This window comes from Tamandua tetradactyla, chromosome 13 (assembly GCF_023851605.1).
Source record: "Tamandua tetradactyla isolate mTamTet1 chromosome 13, mTamTet1.pri, whole genome shotgun sequence".
Classification (NCBI taxonomy): domain Eukaryota; kingdom Metazoa; phylum Chordata; class Mammalia; order Pilosa; family Myrmecophagidae; genus Tamandua; species Tamandua tetradactyla.
The window spans coordinates 6,170,701-6,192,139 of record NC_135339.1 but is presented as its reverse complement, the minus strand read 5'-3'; the positions used below and the strand labels follow the sequence as shown (position 1 = coordinate 6,192,139).

Below are 21,439 nucleotides of genomic sequence, written 5' to 3'. Positions count from 1 at the left end.
TGAAAAGGTATAGTTAGTGTTCATTCAGCAAACACTTATGGGACACTTGGGATACAGAAATAAGTAAGATGCAGCCCCTACTATGACAGAGCTCAGTTAGATAGTGAAGCAGAGATAACAAAAATATCTCGCCACAACATATTTGTAATACCCATAGGAGCACAGATATCCCTCTTTTCTGGAAACATGATTATTAACAAAACAGATAAGGGAGGAAAGGCAACTTTCAAAATACAGTGATTAAAGCTAAATTCAGAGGATTCAGAGAAAAAACAGCAACTTAACTAAGAAGTATCAACATAGGTTACAATTCTCAAAATGAGTATGTTGCTTCTTTCAGTCAATAAAAACACATTGTGAAAGTATATGAATGTTTTTACCCATGAAAAGTTGTTAACATTACTTCTTAAAATATTCTTATTGTGAAATATAATGTATAAACAAAAAGTGATAAATTTCAAAGTACATTTTAACATGTAGTTTTAGAACAAATTTCGAAGTATGGTATGGGTTACAATTCTACCATTTCAGGTACATCCTCTTAGCTGCTCTAAGACTAAAAAAAAATCAATGTAATGAGTAGTGGTCATACTCACTTGTTAAATCCTATCTTCTGCTACAACTCCTTCTCCTTTAATCTTTCTCAATAACGAAATATATGACATGGTTTGTTTTAACCCAAAACAAAAAGGTGCTGAAGTACTATGAAGGGTACCTTTCCGTGAGTGGAGGAGCCAGTGTCGTGCAGGACGGCCACTCTGAACGGAGGCCACCACGTGTGCAGCTCCTTCACCCACTGATGCATCACCGTCGTTGGACAGACAATGATGGTTGGGCCCAGCCCCTTGAACCTGCACCCAAAACATTCAAGAAGAAAATACATCTATAAAAGACAGCATATTGAGGGCTCAGCAGACCAAAAAAAGAAAGGTGCTTATTTCAAAAAAGCAAACACTATTGAAACTTACTGATACTTTCTTGAAAGAAAAAAGCTATTGGGGCTAACAACCAGAAAGGGAAATCTCTACAATCCCATTCATCAATTAGTGGATGCAGGGGCATCCCGGTGGGGGTCTGTACTGGAAAGCCCATACCGAGAGTGTAAGGGGCACTATTCTCGGGGAACCCAGCTCAGCCACATAAGATTCTTCAAAATTCTCATCTCCATACAAAGACTGATGAAGTGATATGCCCAGAGTAACATCATTTATACTGTGGAGAAAGTGGAGGCTACCAAAACACCTGTCGGTAAGCGAGGAGTCAAGTAAATGTTTTCGTCTCCAACACAGTGCCAGCTGGCAGAGAGGAGCATGCAGACCCAACCCCCAACTTCTGTACCCACCAGCTGTGCAGTCCTGGGCACATTACTGAACCTCTCTGGACCTTCACTTATCTTACAACAGGAATTATAATAGTATCAATCGTGCAGGGTTATCACGAAGATTAAATCAGTCAATATCTGTCAAGGGTTCTGTCAACGCTACAGAAGTAAGAATAGCGTATAACCACGAAAAGTTGGTTGTGAAGAAACTGAAATCAGAAGGAAAGATACACGATAAAGCCTGAGATGGTATAATCTAGGAATGCCTAGAGTGTATAATGATAGTGACTAAATGTACAAATTTAAAAATGTGGGTGGGCCGCGGTGGCTCAGCGGGCAAAGTGCTTGCCTGCTATGCCGGAGGACCTCGGTTCGATTCCCGGCCCCAGCCCATGTAACAAAAAACGGAAAAACAAAATACAATAAAACAAGAAAATGTTTAAAGATGTTTCCCTTCCTTCCTTCCTTCCTTCCTTCTATCCTTCCTTCCTTCTCTCTGTCTTTCCTTTAAAAAAAAAAAAAAAAAAAAAAAAAAAAAAAAAAAGTTTTGCATGAGGAAGAACAAAGGAATGCCAATAATGCAGGGTATTGAAAATAGATGGTAATTAATATTTTAAAACTTTAACTTATGTGTGAGACTAAAGCAAAAGAGGTTTATTTGGTACAAAATTTATATTTCAACTAGTGCATTTCCTAATATAACTTATTGTGGACAGCTTAACCGAACATCATAAGTACATGGAACCTTGAGCAGGGCATGAGCTTTTGCAGGTTTGTCCAGAGTCATGCCTCAATAAATCCCAGAAGGATTTAAACAGTGAATAAAAAGTATTTGAAAAGTCCCCTTGGGGGAATGGTGAGAAATGGGGAAAATTCAACTTCCCCAAGTGGAGAATTCTTGATACTCTCACAAGCAGTGGGGACAACCAAAGCAATAGGCTAAGCCCACAATCTTGGGGGTTGTTTATATGAACTTAACTCTGCAAAGGATAGGCTAAGCCTACTTAAAATTAGGCCTAAGAGTCACCCCCAAGAGAACCTCTTTTGTTGCTCAGATGTGGCCTCTCTCTCAGCTAACACGACAAGCAAACTCACAGCCCTCCCCCTCTCTACGTGGGACATGACTCCCAGGGGTGTGGTCCTTCCTGGCAATGTGGGACAGAAATCCTAGAATGAGCTGGGATTCAGCACCAAGTGACTGAGAAAACCTTCTTGACCAAAAGGGGGAAGAGAGAAATGAGATAAAATAAAATGTCAATGGCTGAGAGATTCCAAACAGAGTCAAGAGGTTATCCTGGAGGTTATTCTTACACATTAAATAGATATCACCTTTTTAGTTAAGGTGTAACAGAGCGGCTGGAGGAAACTGCCTGAAAATGTAGAGCTGTGTTCCAGTAGCCATGTTTCTTGAAGATGATTGTATAATGATATAGCTTTCACAGTGTGACTGTGTGATTGTGATTGTGTGTCTGATGCTTCTTTTATCCACCTTATGGATAGATAAGTAAAATATATGGATTAAAAATAAATAATAGGGGGAACAAATGTTAAAATAAATTTAGTAGATTGAAATGCTAGTGATCAATGAAAGGGAAGGGTAAGGGGTATGGTATGTATGAATTCTTTTCTGTTTTCTTTTTATTTCTTTTTCTGAATTGATGCAAATGTTCTAGGAAATGATCATGATGATGAATATACAACTGTGATGAATAAGAAAGAATGTTCATATTGTAAAAAAAAACTGGTTGTGAAGAATATTTAATAACATGGAGATACGCTCATGAGTTTAAAACAAAAACCAAAACTGTTTATGGACGCAGCCCCATTCCTTGGGGCCACCACCCCAATCCATTTCTTACCCTCTCCTTCCTGACAGAATGCCAGTTTGGGGCAGGCTTCCCTCTTTCTTCCCAGACATGTACTTTAGGGGACTCTGACCATTGTCTACCCATGGGAAAGATCTGAGAAGGAGGTCCTGGTTCCGTGAACGGCACTCCTTGCTAACCATCACTAGTCTACCAAGCTGGCCTTGTTAGGCTGAGAGGAAGGTCTCACATGCTTAGCTTGAAGAAGCCTTCTCCCTGGCTCTCACCTGCTGCAGGTGAACCAGCAACTGGGCTTTCATGAAGAAATTTAGTGATTTCAAGGAGAACAAGCCTTCCTTAGTAAAACATCAAAGTGCCTGGGTCCTTGATGACATCACTGAGCTGTGCCTACAACCCACCGAGCTGAGGATTTCCAGGTGTGCCATAAACTTCGTGGAGGCCAGATGTTATTTACTTACTTGCCACAGGTACCTATGCAAATGTATACCCACCTTGTTCTCCCTCCCTTTCATTAGAGTGGAGCAAGGGTTCCTCCTCGTATCTGAGACCAACCCCCATAACCAGGCTTTCAGCCCATACCTCTGCTATGTCAATCTTGCCTGTCCTGCAGCCGCTTTATCTTCAGTGTGGCTGAGGACTGGGTGCCAGAAGTCAGATCAAGCAGAAGTCAGAACTAAATGTGGAAGCCGTGTGCGGACTCACTCTCAACTGAACCACAAGAGGCGATAGGAACCAAAACTGACCAAGGAAACCACAGACACCTATGCCTTGTCTCACACTCATCCTACAGCCATCAGCACTCAACTGTCATTTCATTCTTGCCCTCCCCTACCTTTTTCTACCCAAGAAGTATGCTGAATATGTGAAGCTAAATGCACATGTATAGTTGCACTGCACACACTTTCCTGTGCTATCTGATTCCCACAGTTTCAGGGACTATCTTCACACTGATGACGTTTAAATCCATGTCTCCAGTCCAGATCACTTTCCTGACCTCCCAACCACCTGCACACTGTACACCTCCCTGGTGGCCGTCACCTCCTCTTAGATGACGTCAAGGCACCCTTCATCACCTTCCCCCACCTTGTGCTCCTCCTCCTGTTTCCTAATCCAGTGAACAGATGTGATCTATCCTCCAGGTCCTGAATCAGGAATCCAGGCCTCATCCCTGACCTCTCTTGACCCCCAACATATCCAGTCCATACCTAATCCATGTCTTCTCCCCCTAGAACCCTCTCAAATTTCTCCATTGACACGGCTGGTACTAGGCTAAAAGCTTCCAGTGGTTCCCCACTTCTCCTGGGACAGTCATAAACTGTCCACAAGGCCCTGAACTCTGCTTGCCTCCCAGTCACTTCTCACTTCCCCAACTTGACACTTGCTCCCATGTCTCAGCACCTGCCAATACAAACTTTCTTCAGTTTCTAGAAAGTGTACGCTTCCCTCATCTTCTGACCTTTGCCTGGTTTCTCCTCACCATCTTATCCCAGGTAACACCTGCTCATGCTTCATGACAATGCAGTCCCCGTCCCTTTCTCTCCAGGTGGGTGAAGGGTACTTCCTGGTACGCCCATGCTCATCAGTCGCCTGCCCTAACCAGGTCACAACACTTACCACCCTTACTGTAACTGCTTGTTTGCACCAGCGCTCAGCTCCAGGAGGGGCCAGGCATCTCTCCTTCAAACTATCTCAACACCTAAGCTGTAGCTGTAATTACAAAGTGCCTGCATGCCTGAAAAATAATTTGTAATTCTATGTGATTTTGGCTGAGCCATACTTAAGTGAGGCGTCCTCTGGTTCTCTGCCCAGAAGGATGCTAACAGCATGCCCTGGTGATTCTGACCTGAGAAAATGCCTCTGCCCACTTCTAATCCTCTCAGCTCAGTCCCTTTCACTGGCCCTTTGCTTGGCAGAAGGGGCTCAGACTACAAGAAGTTACAGACTACAGGCTAGTAATTCTCGTAGAAATTCTACATCATGATTGTCATCAAGGGGTAGGGAGTAAGCTGAAGTGGTCTCAGAGTAGGTATCACCTGCAAACTCCCTGCAGAGAACAGTGACTCTGTCCTGCCCTCCTTCTATAATATGCCTTTCTAAAAAGAACTAAATGGATTAGCTTCTCTAGATCCTCCAAAGGGAATACAAGAGAGCTCTCTTTAATATGCACTTAGCAGAGATTAGGAAACAACCAATCAAAAGCTGTCTAAAAAGTTTTAAAACAAACACTCAAATATAAATATATACCTTTTCAGCATTTTTTTCCTTTTTTAAACATACCATTCTTAAACTGCCACATTGAATATCCATACTTGGTCATGTCAGGCCAATATTTTATTCTGACTAAACATCTCTTCGGCATTATTATGCCCTTTAATTTCTGCCATTTTCTCTCTACTTCAAGAATACGAGGATTTTTATACTGAGCTGAATTCTAGGAAGAGCCCTAGATACTTCTCGGACCACAAAGGGGGTAATAAAGTCCATTAAGAGTCACATAAACGGAACCATCCTTTTCCAACCCTCAATCCCAGTGAGATGAGCATAAGAAATGACTAAATGTACTAGAGTGATTAGCATCAATTACCAAACTGGCTACAGTTCCTTTCATCTCTATCATTGATTAATGAATTTAGGACAAGCCAGGATCTCCACGGTCAGATATTCCAACTCGCAGCATAGAAATTCACTATTCATGGCCTAGAATTCACTAGGAATTACAAAGTAAAATATTAACCTTTGAATGCCTATTAGCTTTTTCAGGCCATTTATTCTTAATCAGGAATTTACAACATGATATTGAAGATGTTAAAGCATTAACTGAGCTAAGAAAGGTAAATAATTTATTTTCTTTTCACCATAAAATTCAGGGACCTGAAAAGATGAACAACAAAGTGAAAGGAAGGCAGCATGTTCGTTCCGATCCAGGAACACAACCACTGCCTGGACTTTCATCCAGCACATACAATATGTTTCTCCCTGTTTTTGCACTAACAAATTTACTTAACGAAGAAGACGGAAAATGGCCTTCATATTCCCAGTATGTTTTGGAGAATTAACAATAGCTTTTTTCAAAGCTTCCAAACTTAGAACATGTATCTTAGATAGAAGAAAATGACAGTATATATCATTTTTTAAAACCAATTCAGTTTTACATATAAACTGTTTAACTCTGCTTTTTACTATTCTTTTCATACTGGCTGCAATACTTGATTCCTCATATGCTTTTTTAAAAATTTTAACTTTTTTTAATTGTGAAATTTATATGTAAAAAAGCACTAAATTTCAAAGTACAATGGAATAAGTAGTTATAGAATGGTCTTCAGAGTTTGATATAGGTTACAGTTCTACAACTCTAGGTTTTTCCTTCTAGCTGCTCCAAGACACCGGAGGCAGCTTCTCCTTCTGTTTAAACAAACACACAAGTGAACACATAAAAAACTTATTTTTTCATAAGACTTAACTATCCCAGAGACTGAGACCCTTTCAGTAACCATGGACTTTTGGATGATAACACTAAGACCACCTTAAATGAGGCCCCAAATATCCATAGGTTGCAAGAGTTCCAAGGAAATGTGCACAGCTAATGAAGCAGCGCCAGTTCACAGAACTTCATTTGCCCTCAAAGGCTGCCTACTTTTCTTTGGGACATAAGCATAGAGAATTACAAATTCATCTCATTGCAGAGATGGGCATGCTGTAAAAACACGATAAAATTTACTCTGACCCATTTGAGGGGAGGGGTCCATGCTCCTTAGTAACTAACTCTCTCCTGCTACTCAGCCTGGTTGTTTGGTTGATATACACCCATCTTTTGGGAAACCCTTTCCACTAACACTATTCTAATAAAGACAGTCTGGGCTATACTTCAATATACCACACTATTTCATTATGGAAAGGAGGATGTGAGCGCTGATAGTTAATTGATTACAGCTGCTGCTCATTATTAGCCCTAACTTCACTCGGGTAGGATTGTCATGACTCCAGAGAGCATGTTTTAATTTTTAGATCAAAACTACACTGCAGGGATGACTTTAGGGTTCCTAGGCCCAGAGTTCCATGATAACAGAAAGGGAAGGTAAGAAATGAGATGGGTTGCAAGAAAATCCCAGAAATCATTTATGGAAGGAAAGACAGTCCTACAAATCATCTGGGGTAGCTGGGGTCATTCTGGTTCTCATAGAAACCTAGGCAGTCACAGAAACCAGGCCAACCAAAGGGCTTGGACAAGGGCTTCTTCAGAATAGAGCAAGTGTTTTCTGTGATGTTAAAATAACGACAGCCATAGATAAGCAAGTACTAAATGTCCATTTCCAACTTGGACTTTTTCTCTTGGGTTGGAATGTTTTCATGTTTCTAGGCAAAATGGAACAGAATTCTAATTGAAGAAAAAACCCTGCTTCAATACAATTTCCTTGTAAGTAAAAACAACAAAACACTTGGCATTTCAAATTATCCAAAGGCCTTCCCTGCATCCTACATCTATATAAATGCAACTGGGATTTCTAAAATATTCTAAAACTTCAAATACGTCTCCTGAGAAGGTAACGAAATAAGGACTAAACACAAAGCACTAAACCCCAAAGAATGAAGCAACATTCTTTACTCAATATTTATGGGGCGTATTTGGCTCTCTCCTAAAAATTCCTCAGCTGATGATCAGAAGTGTGGGACAGTAATTAGCTGCAGTTGCTGACTCAACTCAGGCACATCAAAACAAATTTAAAGGTGCCTCCAAATCATACCTAGTATGTGGCCAAGGCTTCCAGGGCCCTTGCTGTTCTTCATGAGAAAAGCCTATGGAAACCCAAGGAGCTTTGGACTATTTCGGTGCAAGATGAAATAGCCTACATAATTTACACAGTAACATCTTTATAGTTACTGGTTTACAGAAAGCCAATTTACAGCTTAAAAATGGAAATTTTCAGAGTACTTTATTTCTGGATGAAGCATTTCAGTCCTACCTACTAATTAGCACAGGTTAAGTGTTTATGCTTTCAATAGTTCATTTAAATTTCTAAAGAGAACGAAGAATAGAATCTCAGCATAGTTTCCGACTTTTCTGTACAGTCAATTTAGGCTTTGACCTGAGAATTTATATAAATTTCTTAGAAGATGAGGGAGTAAAAGCATACAGAACACCTGGGTTCGTTTCTCTGGACCCTGCACTCTCCCCCCACCAAAAAAAGCATACAGAACAGACTACTATAGATAAGTGACTTTATTTTTAAAAAGAGCTATCTACAAATGTTATAATACATACTGACTATAAAAGAAATCCAAGAGAATGCTTCCCCAAAGCTCTGACTTTCCCCATGAAGAGACTGTACTTACTGTAAGCTCACCTGGTCTCCTGCCAGAACAAATATTTTAATGTAAAATTTAATAAATGGAAGCGAAGGTATTATGTCTAATTTAAAATTCCATATTGTGTAAACTATTGATATTAACATAATTGAGTTTGTAAACAATCCATTTGTAGAAGCTAACCTTAGACACCGTATTGACCCAAAATATCTTGTGGGGCTCATCTGCAAAATGAAGCATCAATGCCTGGAATTCATTAAAAGTGTTACATGTTTAATTTCTCCTGCCCTACAGCTCCATTGTCTCGTAAAAATTTTCCTTTGATGTCCTCCACTAAAAGAATTAAAGGAATATTGTAATTGAAATGTCATCAATAATTCACAAGACCCTCCTCCACAGCAATACATCTGATGAAATATTAATTGAGCGCCACAGACTGACAGTCTGCAGAGGAGCACTTGCCTGTAATTTGAACCACGAGTCCTGATCTTGCTGTAGCTCAGACCTGCCAAGAAGGCAATTATCTGGATGGTCTTGCCCAATCCCATTTCGTCTCCCAGAATTCCTCCTGCCTGCTGGCAGTGCAATTCCCACAGCCACCTAACACCTGTCTGCTGGTACCTACAACAACAAACACCAACAAGAAAAGAGAAAATGGCAAATGGTGGATAATACGGATCATAACAGAAAGTACTCATGAATTAATCATTTGGCTAGGTTCTAGCACTAGTCATAGAAACACGCCGGATGTGTGTTTTACATGAGTATTGTATTTGTAAGGTCATACATTTTTGATCATCTAGGCATAAAATCACAAATTTTTCTTTACAGAACATTAACACATTTCTAATTAAACTGATAGATGGCATAATTAGCAACTGTTTCATTTCTTTTTCAACATTAGAAATAGCTTGGTAAACAAGCATAAACTTATTATCTTTTATTCACCATCTTTCTGCAAAAAAATCCCAAATATTTTTAATACATAAAGTTCTATTAATTTTTCCATAAAAAGAGGCATTGTTTATTTTTTTCAATTTGACTAGCATCAAAAAGGCAGGACAAAGGACACCACAGTTAACAGTGTACGTTGTTGAAAAGCCACTTGGTAGTCATTATTTTTTTATAGGAAAAATTAAATTAAGTTCTAAGGCCATAAACAATTCTGAATAGAGCTGCTCTCAAAACTAGTACCCAACAGATGATTTTGTAATATTACCAGCAGATACAAAAAATAACACATGAAAGGCTTCACAGTACAAAATGAAAAGCTATGGAAGCATTTTGGAAGGCCAATTTGGAAAAGGTCTTCATAATATTTTAAAGGAGAACTTGATTTAAGGACTTTTATCACAGACACAAAAAAGATCAGAACTATTAATATTTTAAATAAGGACTTACAGGTTAACAAGGAATAACATATCCCATCACCCCCCCCCCCCAGAAAAAAAAAATCAAACATGAGAATTGGTACTTTCCTTTCTCCATCAGTGGCATGTTTGGGAAATAAAAAGGAATAACACGAAAAACATTTCTGAGAGGGAAAAAAAAGACTTTTCATGGGATGGTATGAAGATTATATGCCATGTTAAAAAAAAAGCTAAACCAAAAAAACATGTAAGAGAGTGACATTGAAAATAAGATACCAAAAACACAATTCATTTAAAACAATGTTAAATTAGATGTCATAAAAATTAAAGCCTATTTCCCTGAGAAAGATAAGAAAATACCAAAAAAAAAAAAAAGACAATGAAAGCTCAAAGATTTTTTTTTTAAAAAAACAACAGCAAAGTGAATGAGCTTTCCACATTAAAAGAAATTTGTTTTGCTGTTGTTAGAGGTTGTTTTATGGATCAGATGCGTAATTATTTGCAACCTGCACACCCACCTAACATCTCATCTTGGACCTCAGCTCTTTTGTTGAACTGGTTTTATTTGCTCTCCTCTCAGTAAACATGCCAGAAACCCCCTTCCAGCCCAGTATTTTGGAGATCAATTCATGAAGTCTGACCTTAGCGTTGCCGTTATTGGTGAGCACACCAGGAAAACCTCGAACAAGAATTCTGCTGCTCATTGAGTTTGCTAATTATATACACTTGGTATGTACCTTGGAGAAAAGGATTAAATCAAAACAAAACAGTATAGACTGAAGGATGTTTAATTCGGGAAGGGGGACAGGTGCACAAATACATGGCATGCAGTCGGAGAACTCGGGTGGCACCAGGCTAAGTGCTTTGGATTCAGCCTCACAACCTTGCATAGGAGGGATTACCAACCCATTCTATAGTTGAGGAAACAAAGGCTCAGAGAAGTTAAGTAACTTGCCAAAGCCACATTGCTAAAAAAAAAAAAAAAAAAAAAAAATGAAAGAACCAGAATTCAAATCCAGGGCTGTCTGGTTCCAAAGTTACACTTTGGAGATAATCTAGACAGTTTCCAACTAGGGGAAATTTTGCTCCCCACAGGACATCCAACAACTGGGGGAGTACAAGTGGTATCCAACGGGTGGAGACGCTATTCCATGTCCTTACAATGCACAGGATGGCCCCTGCAACAAAGAATTACTCAGCCCAAAATGTTAACTGAGCTGAGGATGCTGATTTGTGAACTGGTTATATTAGAATACTTTCAACTTTTGAGAACTATGCATTCCAAAAAGCTCTCCCAATGGCTGTGATGTGCACTCAGTCTCCAGAATCACCTGTCAGTCCACTGCCCTCCTCCTACTGAGGCACAGGGTGAGGGTGGGAGCCAGTCCTGGGAGAGCACAGGGCCCACATCTCCCCGTGATCACCCCATCCTATGCCACTATACCCTCTGCCTCTCTCTGTTTGGGGCTGATCACTGAATCAAAATGGGAAAAATCTGGAGAGGAGCCATCAAGAAATCATGAAAGAAATAAGAAACAGAACAAGGATGGTGCCCCAGAGGGAGTTCAGGAGGGAGGACACCTGGACTCTGCACGGCCAAGGAGAACTTTGCCGGTGTTTCTTCAGGTACAGACAGAATCTCCAAGGACTTTTAAACAACACTTCATTGTGTATTTAAAAGAGGATGATTAATCTTGAAGAAATGACTTAATAAAAAATATCTATCAGGTGGCTCCTATGTCTCACCACTTTCTGGAAATCAACACCTAGGGTGACTGTACAAAGGTGGCCCAGAGTGGCTGCTTCTTTTCCCCCAGGACACATGAAGGCCCTCATTGCTGTGTAAGGAATTCATTTGCACATTAAAAATCTCCAGATGAAAGGGTCAGCTGGCATTATCACTGAGTGAAGAGTTAGGGGTCTGGGTTCTGACTTACTACTGACTTGGATCTTATTGCTTTAATTTCCTAATAATAAACCGTGTAAAACAATTTCATCATTGAAACTAAAGCAGAATTTAGAATCTCACTTTCCAAGCCTTTCTGAAGTAGACAGATTACTCTTTAGGAAAAATTCAAGATTTTTACACACTGTTGTACAACAGTAAAGAAACTTCCTTATTCTGCTTTGGTATGAGACCAAAGCATCACAAAATCAGCACAGGTAACAATGTCTTGGCATCATCACACTAACCCAAGGCTGCACTTGCTTCTGGGGCTGAAAGTGAAGGCAAAAGATTGGGATTCATCATTTGCTTGCTTAATTATACAGCCAAATGCATTTGCTGGGCAAACTTTCAAAACAGAAGTTAAGAAGTTAAATGTTATCCTGCAGAAAATAGTGCTTAAATGGAAACTGCACCTTCCGACTCCCTTGTGTAACTATACTCTGTTTACTTAATTCCACAGAGTGTGGTAAATATAGTAAAAGACAACTATAGTTTAAAATTAGATTGGCATGGCTAAAACATAATCATAAAAGGGAAATGGAGATTCATCCATCCTATTAATTTTTTCATATGGCAAAAGAAAAGGAATAGTAGTTTTATAACAGTTATCAAATATTTAAAATCCTGGTTTTGTAGAGATGAAAACAACAAAATTGTTTCCAGGAATGTGCAATTAAGGAAAAATTTTTTTAAAAACCACACGGCTTTGTATTAACTACTAGTGAGTTATCATCCACATGCTGAGTCACACACAGTTTTGGTGGCAAAGTCTGGTTCTATGAACCGTGAATCTTCTTTGTTGGAAAATCTGAAATTTAACTGAAACTACCTAATCAACTTGACTCTTGAGGACATTTGCTAACTCACTTACTACACACGTAGAAGTATCCTGTCCTTGCTAGATTAACTTAATCTATAATTTGGCTTTCCTTTTGCTAACACTATACTGATACTATGTGGGCTGTTCCTTAATAAGCAATTGCTCTAGAAAAGATAAAAAGAGTTGCCAACAAATTTTGTCTTTTTATCGTTCCACAAGTTAGTTTTCATCTGGGAGAAGCAATAAACACAGAAGCCACCCATCAGGGCTTCAAAATGATTTCTCTGACAAAATAACTAGAGTGATTTATTTTTGAACTTCTGAACAGGTCTTCTGCCTACTTTTGGCAACCCCATGTCTTTAGGGTTTGACTTCCCTGCATGTTTCGTGGGATATAATAACTACTCCCCAGCCTCCTCATTTCCCAGCTAGAGAAAACAATTAAGACTATATAATATAAGCTCTCCGAGAGGAAATATAAAAGCATGCTGTTTTTAAGTAGCCAACTTGTACAAGTTTAGGGCCTGGCTGGCAGCTGAGTCTACAGAGGGGTTTAAATTTAATCATCTTAAAGAAAAAAGTTTGCATCCTTTTCCCAACTACCAACTGTTGATACAAAAGAGACAGAAAGAAGCTATTTAATGGTTTAACTTCCTGTACGCATTTAAGAAGCTCTTCAGAAGTATCTTGTTAAGTAAATCCCTGGGGTGTGTGATTGAAAAGTGTCTCGGTATTTATACTCATCATCCATACTACAAGAGCGCCACCTCTCGGCACACCAGACGAGCCAGGACACTCAGCCAGGCTGGAGACAGCAATTCAGTCATGGGGGCTCCGGACTAGCCTCTCTTTTGACATTAGACAACATCTACATAAAATATTTAGATGCATATTCAGTCAACTCAAAAGTGTTACATGTAGGCACAACCAAAGACATTTAGAAAATAATCTGAAAAGTTTTTATTTCCATATGGAATGAAAAATCCTCCCCAATACTGACACGAATAGTAAACTCTTCTTAACGTGTTGCTTTTAATCTGCTTAAACAGATCCACCTCGAGCCATCAGATGACCCCAAACCCAAAATGCTCTTTAGTCATTTATTATCACCTAACTTTAATGAACAGAACATGGCTAAAATTTCATTCAGCAGTGTTTTTGTATTTGCAATAAACTGCTCCAAGGACCTTAAAGGCCCACAGATAACTACAGTGTGTAATTCCTAAAATATTAATCTGTACATAATGAATTGATGTTGAAAGAACAGAACACATGGTACATACTTAAAAAGCTTTTTGAACAGAAAACCCGGCACTTTAAAACCTTCATCAAATTCAGCATCACTTTCCTCAGATTCGTCTTCAAGCTTTAGGCTCTTCTCTTTGTCCTGCAGTCTCAGTTTATTCCATTTCCTACCATGAAAATAAAAATCACGTTACAATTATTTCAATTACAGAATCGGTTTAAAATAGATGGTTCCAGATAACGTACTGGCAAAAATAGGCAAAGGAGAAAGGGTCTCTTAGGTTTCTGCTGCATCATCAACCAAAACACTGTGATTCAAAAAAGGAAAAAATTATCCTTTCCCTCCTTTTCAATTTAATTCTTATTTGAATTACTATAGCTTCTCTAGAAATATTTCTACCAGGTCTCATTTCATTATCAAAAACACTTGCTTCTTCTCTGGCATACCCTAAGGGAAAGTTCCTCTGCTCATTCCTAAGACATATAAACTTCTAGAAATAAGTCATTGAAAATTTAATGACAATACACTATGTAACAAAAATAGATTTTATTCACAACTTTTTTAATACTATGCCAAAGATATGATAGTCATAGCATAAGAGAACATAGTAAAGCAAAGATTTGGGTCAAAACTATTATATCAGATTAATATATTGATTATTTAATTGGAGAGGGTCAACAAGGTAAAAGCACTGGGAATTATATTGCTTAGAAAAAATGTGTTCACTGGACAAAGTCTAAGTCACAAATCTAGTACGAAGGGTAATACCGTTTATTTTTAACAGAAGAAATGCCATTTGTCTAAATATCTGAAAGTCTTCATGACAAGGGAGGTTGGTGGGAAAAATTTTACTCTCATGACTGGTATCAAGATTGGAAAAAAAAACCCACAGAAGTCAACAGCTTCACATTCTATTCACTTTTAAAATAAAAGGATGACTTTTTCCAGCAGGGATGCAAGTGACACTCTGAATTTCACAAAATGGTAGGACTGAAATAAAACCACCAGGACAGAAAAACATCTTCCAAATATAAAGCACACAGGAAGAGAATGGGAGCAGATATTTCTCAGCCACTGACCATGGTAGAATGATAGAGAACATCTGAGGGAAGGCAAAAGAGAAAAAGGAAGGATAGTTTTGCAGAAATAAACCACACGCTCTGTATCATTCTTGCCTTGTTGAAAATTTCAGGTCTTCAAAGTAACAGTGGGAAGGGCTGGCTAAGATTTAATTGTGATCAGTGAGGAAGAACTAGCTGGTGACCTGAAAAGCCATCCCAGGGCAGTAAGAAAATCTATAAATATCACCAAAGCGCTGCTGGTTATTTCCAGGGAAGAGTAGCAAACGGAACAGGCAGTACAGGGCAAGACCTAAGGAAATAGTTACCTACATCCACAGGTTTAAGATGTGATACACTTTTCATATAAAATGTTTAACCTTTTTGTTTTTAACTTCTAAAGGCAATGTCTTTCCCTCTTAGTTTTACTTCTCTTCCTTGAAAATGACCTCCATGTAACTGATGGAATGAAGGCTCTAGGTGATTAAAAGGGCCTTTAATAACTTGAGTTTCGTGTTACCCAGAAATTTCATTGGATACAGCAGCACACAGGAGTACTTCTCACTTGGACGGGGGTGGGGTGCACTTTTGTGTCCCCTATCCCTATCCAGGGGTCATTTGACAATATCTGGAGATATTTTTGGTTGCCACAGCTGGGGAAGATGCTACTCACATCTAGTGGGTGGAGGCCAGGGAGGCTGCTACTCGCTGCATAAAACACAAGACGGCCCCCACAACAAAGAATTTTCCAGCCCCCAACATCCACAATGCCACAGCTGAGAAACCCTGGTGCGTCAAATGAGGGGAACTTAGAAACCCAAGAGACACATATACAGTTTCCTGACGTACATTTCCGAGTTCTTGCTACTCACTAACTGAAATTCAGGAGGAAAACAGGCTCAGATACATGGTACCCCTAGGGATCCAAACTCTGTGAGAACTCAGAACACAGCCACCTAACAAAGGGCACTTACATGAAGCCGATTTGCAGAAACTGGGAAGCATGGCAAAAGCTATCACAGCCACTAAAAAATACTTCATTTTGCCATTACTCAATAATTACTTTTCCAAGAAGAAAAAATAAATATACTAGAGGAAGATACCAGCTCTAGAAGTCTGGCACAAAAAGGTCATTCAATGTATTACAAACAAGAGTACTGCACATTAAACTTCATTGACAGATAGCAGCTATTTCCTTAGACTTAGCCAGTAAATCTTTGTGGCTGTTAAATTTCCCAACACATCACTCTACACTGAAAGGGCTGTAGCTTCCTTCTGCCCCCTCCCTCCTAAAATATACAGGCATTGTGTCATCCACAGAACACAGCCCGTGAGAAACCACAGAAGCCACTGCAAAAACGATTGCATTCAAGCACCTTCCGCTCCTTAAAGAAAGATGAAAAGAACAGGACATTTATTTAGTTTGGCTACAGGATGACTAAAGGTGGTGGGGAAAAATCATTATTACCTACAAGTAGTTGAAATATTGTGAAGAAAAATCACCCCAGTAGAATCATATACACATATTAAAGGCAGAAAATAACAGCATTATAAAACCGCATGCATATGCGGCTCACGCTAAAAGAGAATCTTGCATTATATAAAGCAGTAATTTCTCATGCAGTTTGAAATCAAAATGTATCTGTCATCTAATCAGTGCCCACGGAGCAAAGGGCAGCAGGAAGGCACACGAGGGAGACCGAGGAGAGCCAGGTTCACCTGATGCCAGCCTGGCGCGTGCTCACCTGGTGTGTCCTGGAACCGGCAGGCCGAGCCATCTGTCTGGCCACCAGAAAGGGGGATCCCGTGGTACACGTAAAGTAAAAGCCAGTCAAGATGCAAGTTCTGGACTCAGATGCTCCAAATCCAACTGTGACCACTGTTCATGAGCTCTTCAACCCTAAGTGAACTTTCTCAACGGTAGGAGGGGAGAACAGAAGTACCTACTTCACTGGGTTTGGGGGAATATTAAACGAGGTGCCATGTACAAAGTGCCTAGCATGGTGCCCAGGACACAGTACGAGCCTAACGAATCCGCACACCATCGTTATGATCGAATACATTCCTAAAGTCTGCACAGCAGCCCCAAGCCAGGTGCTGTGATGGTCTACTTCCAGGGGAAACAGAGGCAGGACCCTCAGCACCACAAAATCTGCAGGTGAGATGCAAAACACTGCCACGGCTGACAGAACGGCTGGAGCAGACATATTTCAACAAAAACTGGTATTTTAGAGGAATTCGATAAATTATTAACATGGACATAAAGGCAGCAGGCCTGCAAAAGGGACCTGCTGATACAGTGTAACCTAAAAGTTCTGTATCAAACTTGGGAAGAGTAAATTGCCACAAAAGGAGGCCTGGCCAGCTGTTATGTAAGAGTAACAGAAAACAGAGACAGGGTGATTTAAATCTGGTTGGGAGCAGGGTCAAGGCTAAGATCCCCTTACAGTGATGTGAAATCTTAAAACACAGAAATGGCCCCCAAATATTTAAATTCTGCTCATTTACAGAGAGGGGGGCAGTGTGCAGTCTAATATTTACATTTTTAGAAAAGACGTAACTTGTTTTATGTTCTCCACCTCTCGTTTTACAGTCTCCACACATGTAATCATCACAGCTGCAGCCGCATAAAACCAAGAGGGCCTGGTGTTCCCTGGCAGGCCTCCCCCGCCTCAGACTATCACCACACAGCCTGCCTCGGCTCCACTGGCAGCCACTCAGAAGAGAACCAGATAATAAACATAAACTTACCACTGCAATCAGATGCAGGCAGAGAAAGCACTCCCTGGTCTCCCTAAGCACTCAGGATGCAAGCCTGGCCCAGGCGGTGGGGCCTGGGGCTGATTCTGCAATCATCTGTCAGAAGCACCTTGGACTGTGGGCCAGACTGCTAGCAGCACTGCAGCATAACCAGTTGAACTGCACCAGGAGCCATGCTTCCTCCACTTGCAACCTACCAGGAAGCCTTATCAGTGGAACACTAACATACCCGAGAGCCAGTTTCTACCATTCATTTATTTTGGAAGGAGAACTTCCAGCATTCCCCGGCTGTTCAAACTACGCAAGTGGACAAACATAGCCAGCTGCCCATCTGCCCTACCTGTGGCCCCCCTCATCTTTGTGCACCTGCATGTCTGGGCTGGTTCAGCATCCCTTCCCCCAACACACACGCACACACACACCTGGTGGCCCCCGAGGCTTCAGTTCAGGCAGCACCTCCCCAGAAACCCTTCCCCCAACACACACACACACACACACACACACACACACACACACACACACGCCTGGTTCAGCCTCCCTTCCCCCAACACACACACACACACACACACACACACACACGCCTGGTGACCCCCCAGGCTTCAGTTCAGGCAGCACCTCCCCAGAAACTTCCTGAGCAGCCCAGAGCCAGGTCTCCTGTCCTCCCAGCTCCATGGCACCCTGGATAGACCTGGAGCATCTACCCACGTGCTCACTAAATGTTAGCACAGCTAAGACTCAGACCATTAGACTGGAAGCCCCCTGAGGATGGAGCACCTTCATCATTCTGATAGTCTGAACAGCAAGCACCACATCCTGCCTCAGGCAGACACCAATGGGTGCTGAACGAACAAAAACTGTGCATTCAGAATCCTGCTGGGGATAAGGAAGGCACTGGAGATGGAAAAGCATGGCTGGAAAATGGCCAGAGAGGGCTGCCCAGAACAGGATTCTGGAGACTTACTGTCCCATCTCGTTTATAGTCTGCTCCCTGCCCCCACCTGACTCCTACTCTCCTGACGGTGAGGCAGACTCCCAGCTGCAGCCACAGGTTAAATGAGGGTCTTCTGGTCCATGACAAAGAATGCACCCACTGCCCATGGCAACTGCCAAGGGCGAACCCCATGTCACAGAAATTCTTAACTGCGGATTTTATAAGGAAACAGAAAGGAGAAGGGGAAGCACATTATTTTGGATAAGGAAAAGTTCTGTAAATTAGTTTCACGTCTTGAATTCATCTCTTAGGGTTCACAAGTGGACCTACTTCACAGGAGAATTATTTCTGCACACTGGCCAACAAAAAGAATAGGCACTCTGAGTTTGGTTCCAGTTGGAAAACAGAAAAAAGTCAACTTTTTAAAACAGGATTTGTTTTCTAATGACAGAGAAAAAAAGATGAAGAAGTTTAATCGGCCCTAAACTATATTTACATTACCAGACAGGAAATCATGTTTTTTACGTTCCCACTTTCACTGGACTTTAATACATATATGTTAACAGTCACAGGTGCAACCAAATAAAACTCAGTGCAGATGGCCCTTTGCTAGCACATCTTCTAAGGCCTGTTTTCACCCTGATAGGACTCTCATGGAGACCACCTAGAGGAGAGCTCAGTAATAAATACAGATTCAAAATACCCATCAAGAAGTAAAAACCGGCTGTAGGCAGAGCTATGTTACAGGCCAGTAACTGGTAAGGGGAGGTTCAAACTTCAGAAAAGTCACTTAGCAGGGCTGCATGTTTCCCCAGCCATAAAATGAGCCAAATAATGGTTCTTACGAGGATTAAATGAGATTAAGTAAATACAATACACTTTGGAAACTAGGCTATACTACAGAAGTATCAGATATGCTCTTATAATTATTGGTAGACATTCACAGAAAAATCATAAAATGAGAAACTTTAGTTAACTGCATAAAGGTGAATAAAAAATAACAAGTATCAAACACCTCTTGCCTTGGGCAGGCCTAGATTAGGTTCAGCCCAAACGGAGAAGGCAATATGCCACCCCTCCCCACAAGGGTTGGTCAAGAGCTAGGTTGTCACGGCCCGTCCCAGGCGTCACGGCCTGTGCGCCCAGGACAGTGCTGGTCTGGGAATTAAGCCATATGAGGAACAACAGAAGGATGTGGACGGACTATCTTACAACAGAGAGAGATGTCAAAGGAGCCAAAGTGGAATTGGGACCTATATCCCAGCAGCAGGTTATAAAGTCTAATACCCCCGTTAGAAGACTAGTGCCCCCTGGTGTGTTCAAAGGAGAAATGACTTTTTATTTCTGCTCAAACAGCTATTAATGGTGTACTTATGCTCATATAGAAATATTATCATTAAGAAGGCCTTAGTCATATGAATAAGAAATGTACAAAAGCTAAGGAAAATACAACAAAACTTAAGTTTATTACAGCTAAGGATCTGGCTACCAAACTAACACAACAGTTAGACTGCCTTTTATTTTGGAAGTGGTCACTATCTATATCTGTATTTAGGAACATGAGCCTTACCGACTCTTCTTTTAAGCAGCCTACTGCCTCAGTGGGATCTTTGTAGTAACTGTTTTGGCTCGTGGGCAGGTGAGTACCGAGAACAGCTAATATTTATTGAATGTCTGACATAAGCCAAGCGTTTGACATGAATTATGCAATGTAAGCCTCGTCTCGCTCTGTGAAGAAGGTGCTACTAGGAGCCCCACTTTAAGATGAGGAGAGAAACTGCCCAAAAGCGTACAGCTGGGAAGCAAGACCCTGGCATTCTGAGCCTCCTTAAGGAAAGCTGGCAGCTCTGGCCAAGTTTTGTTTCGAGATTAAACACGCACACATACATCCACGTGTGTGTGTGTGTGTATGTGTATTAATTGAGAGTAAGAAAACAAACACTGAGTAATAATAAAGATGGCTGAGTTTCTCAAGCTTGCTGGGTGCCAGGCACTGCTTTCAACATACGGCATGTTAAATCAGCAGTCCTTACAACCTTACAAGATGGATACTATTATCAGCTGCTTTTTTTTTTTATAGTTAAGGAATGTAGGCAGGGAGAGGCAAAGCTCCCCGCCCAAGATCAGCCATGAGTTTAGTGGTGGCATCAGGATTCAAATCTAGATAATCTGCCTCTCAAAAAATATTTTTCAAACCTCCCTGAACCATCCCTTTTCTCAGAGTACCAGCCAGAGTTGAAAATCACCTCGATTACAGCCGCATAATGAAAATGATTGTAGAAGAGCAAACTAAACTCTAAAACTTCATTTCAAATTTTGTCTCATAAAAGTTTAATGCAAAAGCTTAAAGAGGAAAAAGATTATCTTAATTTTTGTATGATACGGATTCCTTCACAGTATAGGGCAAGTTAAAAGTCCTCTTGCAAATTTTTTCAAGTAACAATAAAGTAAGTTGCAAAGTTCTTTTGACTATACATAACCTGGATTGAAAATCAAATAAGATACATTTAATACCAGACAATGTACACAACTACTTGTAACGACCCATAAAGAAGGCAAGATATATATATTAATGGAACTTGGCAAACATTAGTAGCCTAACATAATATATTCATAAAATGAACATGCTCTCTCCAAAACATTTGAGAAGTCATATACTGAATTGCTTGGAATTCAAAAATGACCTCTGTGTTCTGCCTTTGTTTTTATGTTGCAAGGGTCACTAACCCTGGAGCAGTTTAAATCTGCATTGGCTGTGCAGGCAAAAAGCTATATGTCACACAACTAAATCATCCTTAATATAAGGGTAAAATTTAAGTCTCAGGATCATTCTCTACTTATTACAATATTCACGA

The 21,439-nt window shown here is 40.5% G+C and overlaps 1 protein-coding gene across 4 annotated transcripts in view; it reads right to left on the bottom strand.

Annotated features, from left to right (window-relative positions):
- Positions 1-21,439, bottom strand: part of ERCC6 (ERCC excision repair 6, chromatin remodeling factor) — an 81,540-nt gene that overhangs the window by 34,374 nt on the left and 25,727 nt on the right. For all 4 annotated transcript variants that reach the window (XM_077124643.1, XM_077124642.1, XM_077124645.1 and 1 more), the window contains 3 exons: positions 13,873-14,001; positions 8,914-9,072; positions 716-851 (listed from right to left, as the gene is read on the bottom strand). In XM_077124643.1, coding sequence (XP_076980758.1) covers positions 716-851; positions 8,914-9,072; positions 13,873-14,001 — 424 coding nt within the window. The remainder of the gene's footprint in view (positions 1-715; positions 852-8,913; positions 9,073-13,872; positions 14,002-21,439) is intronic.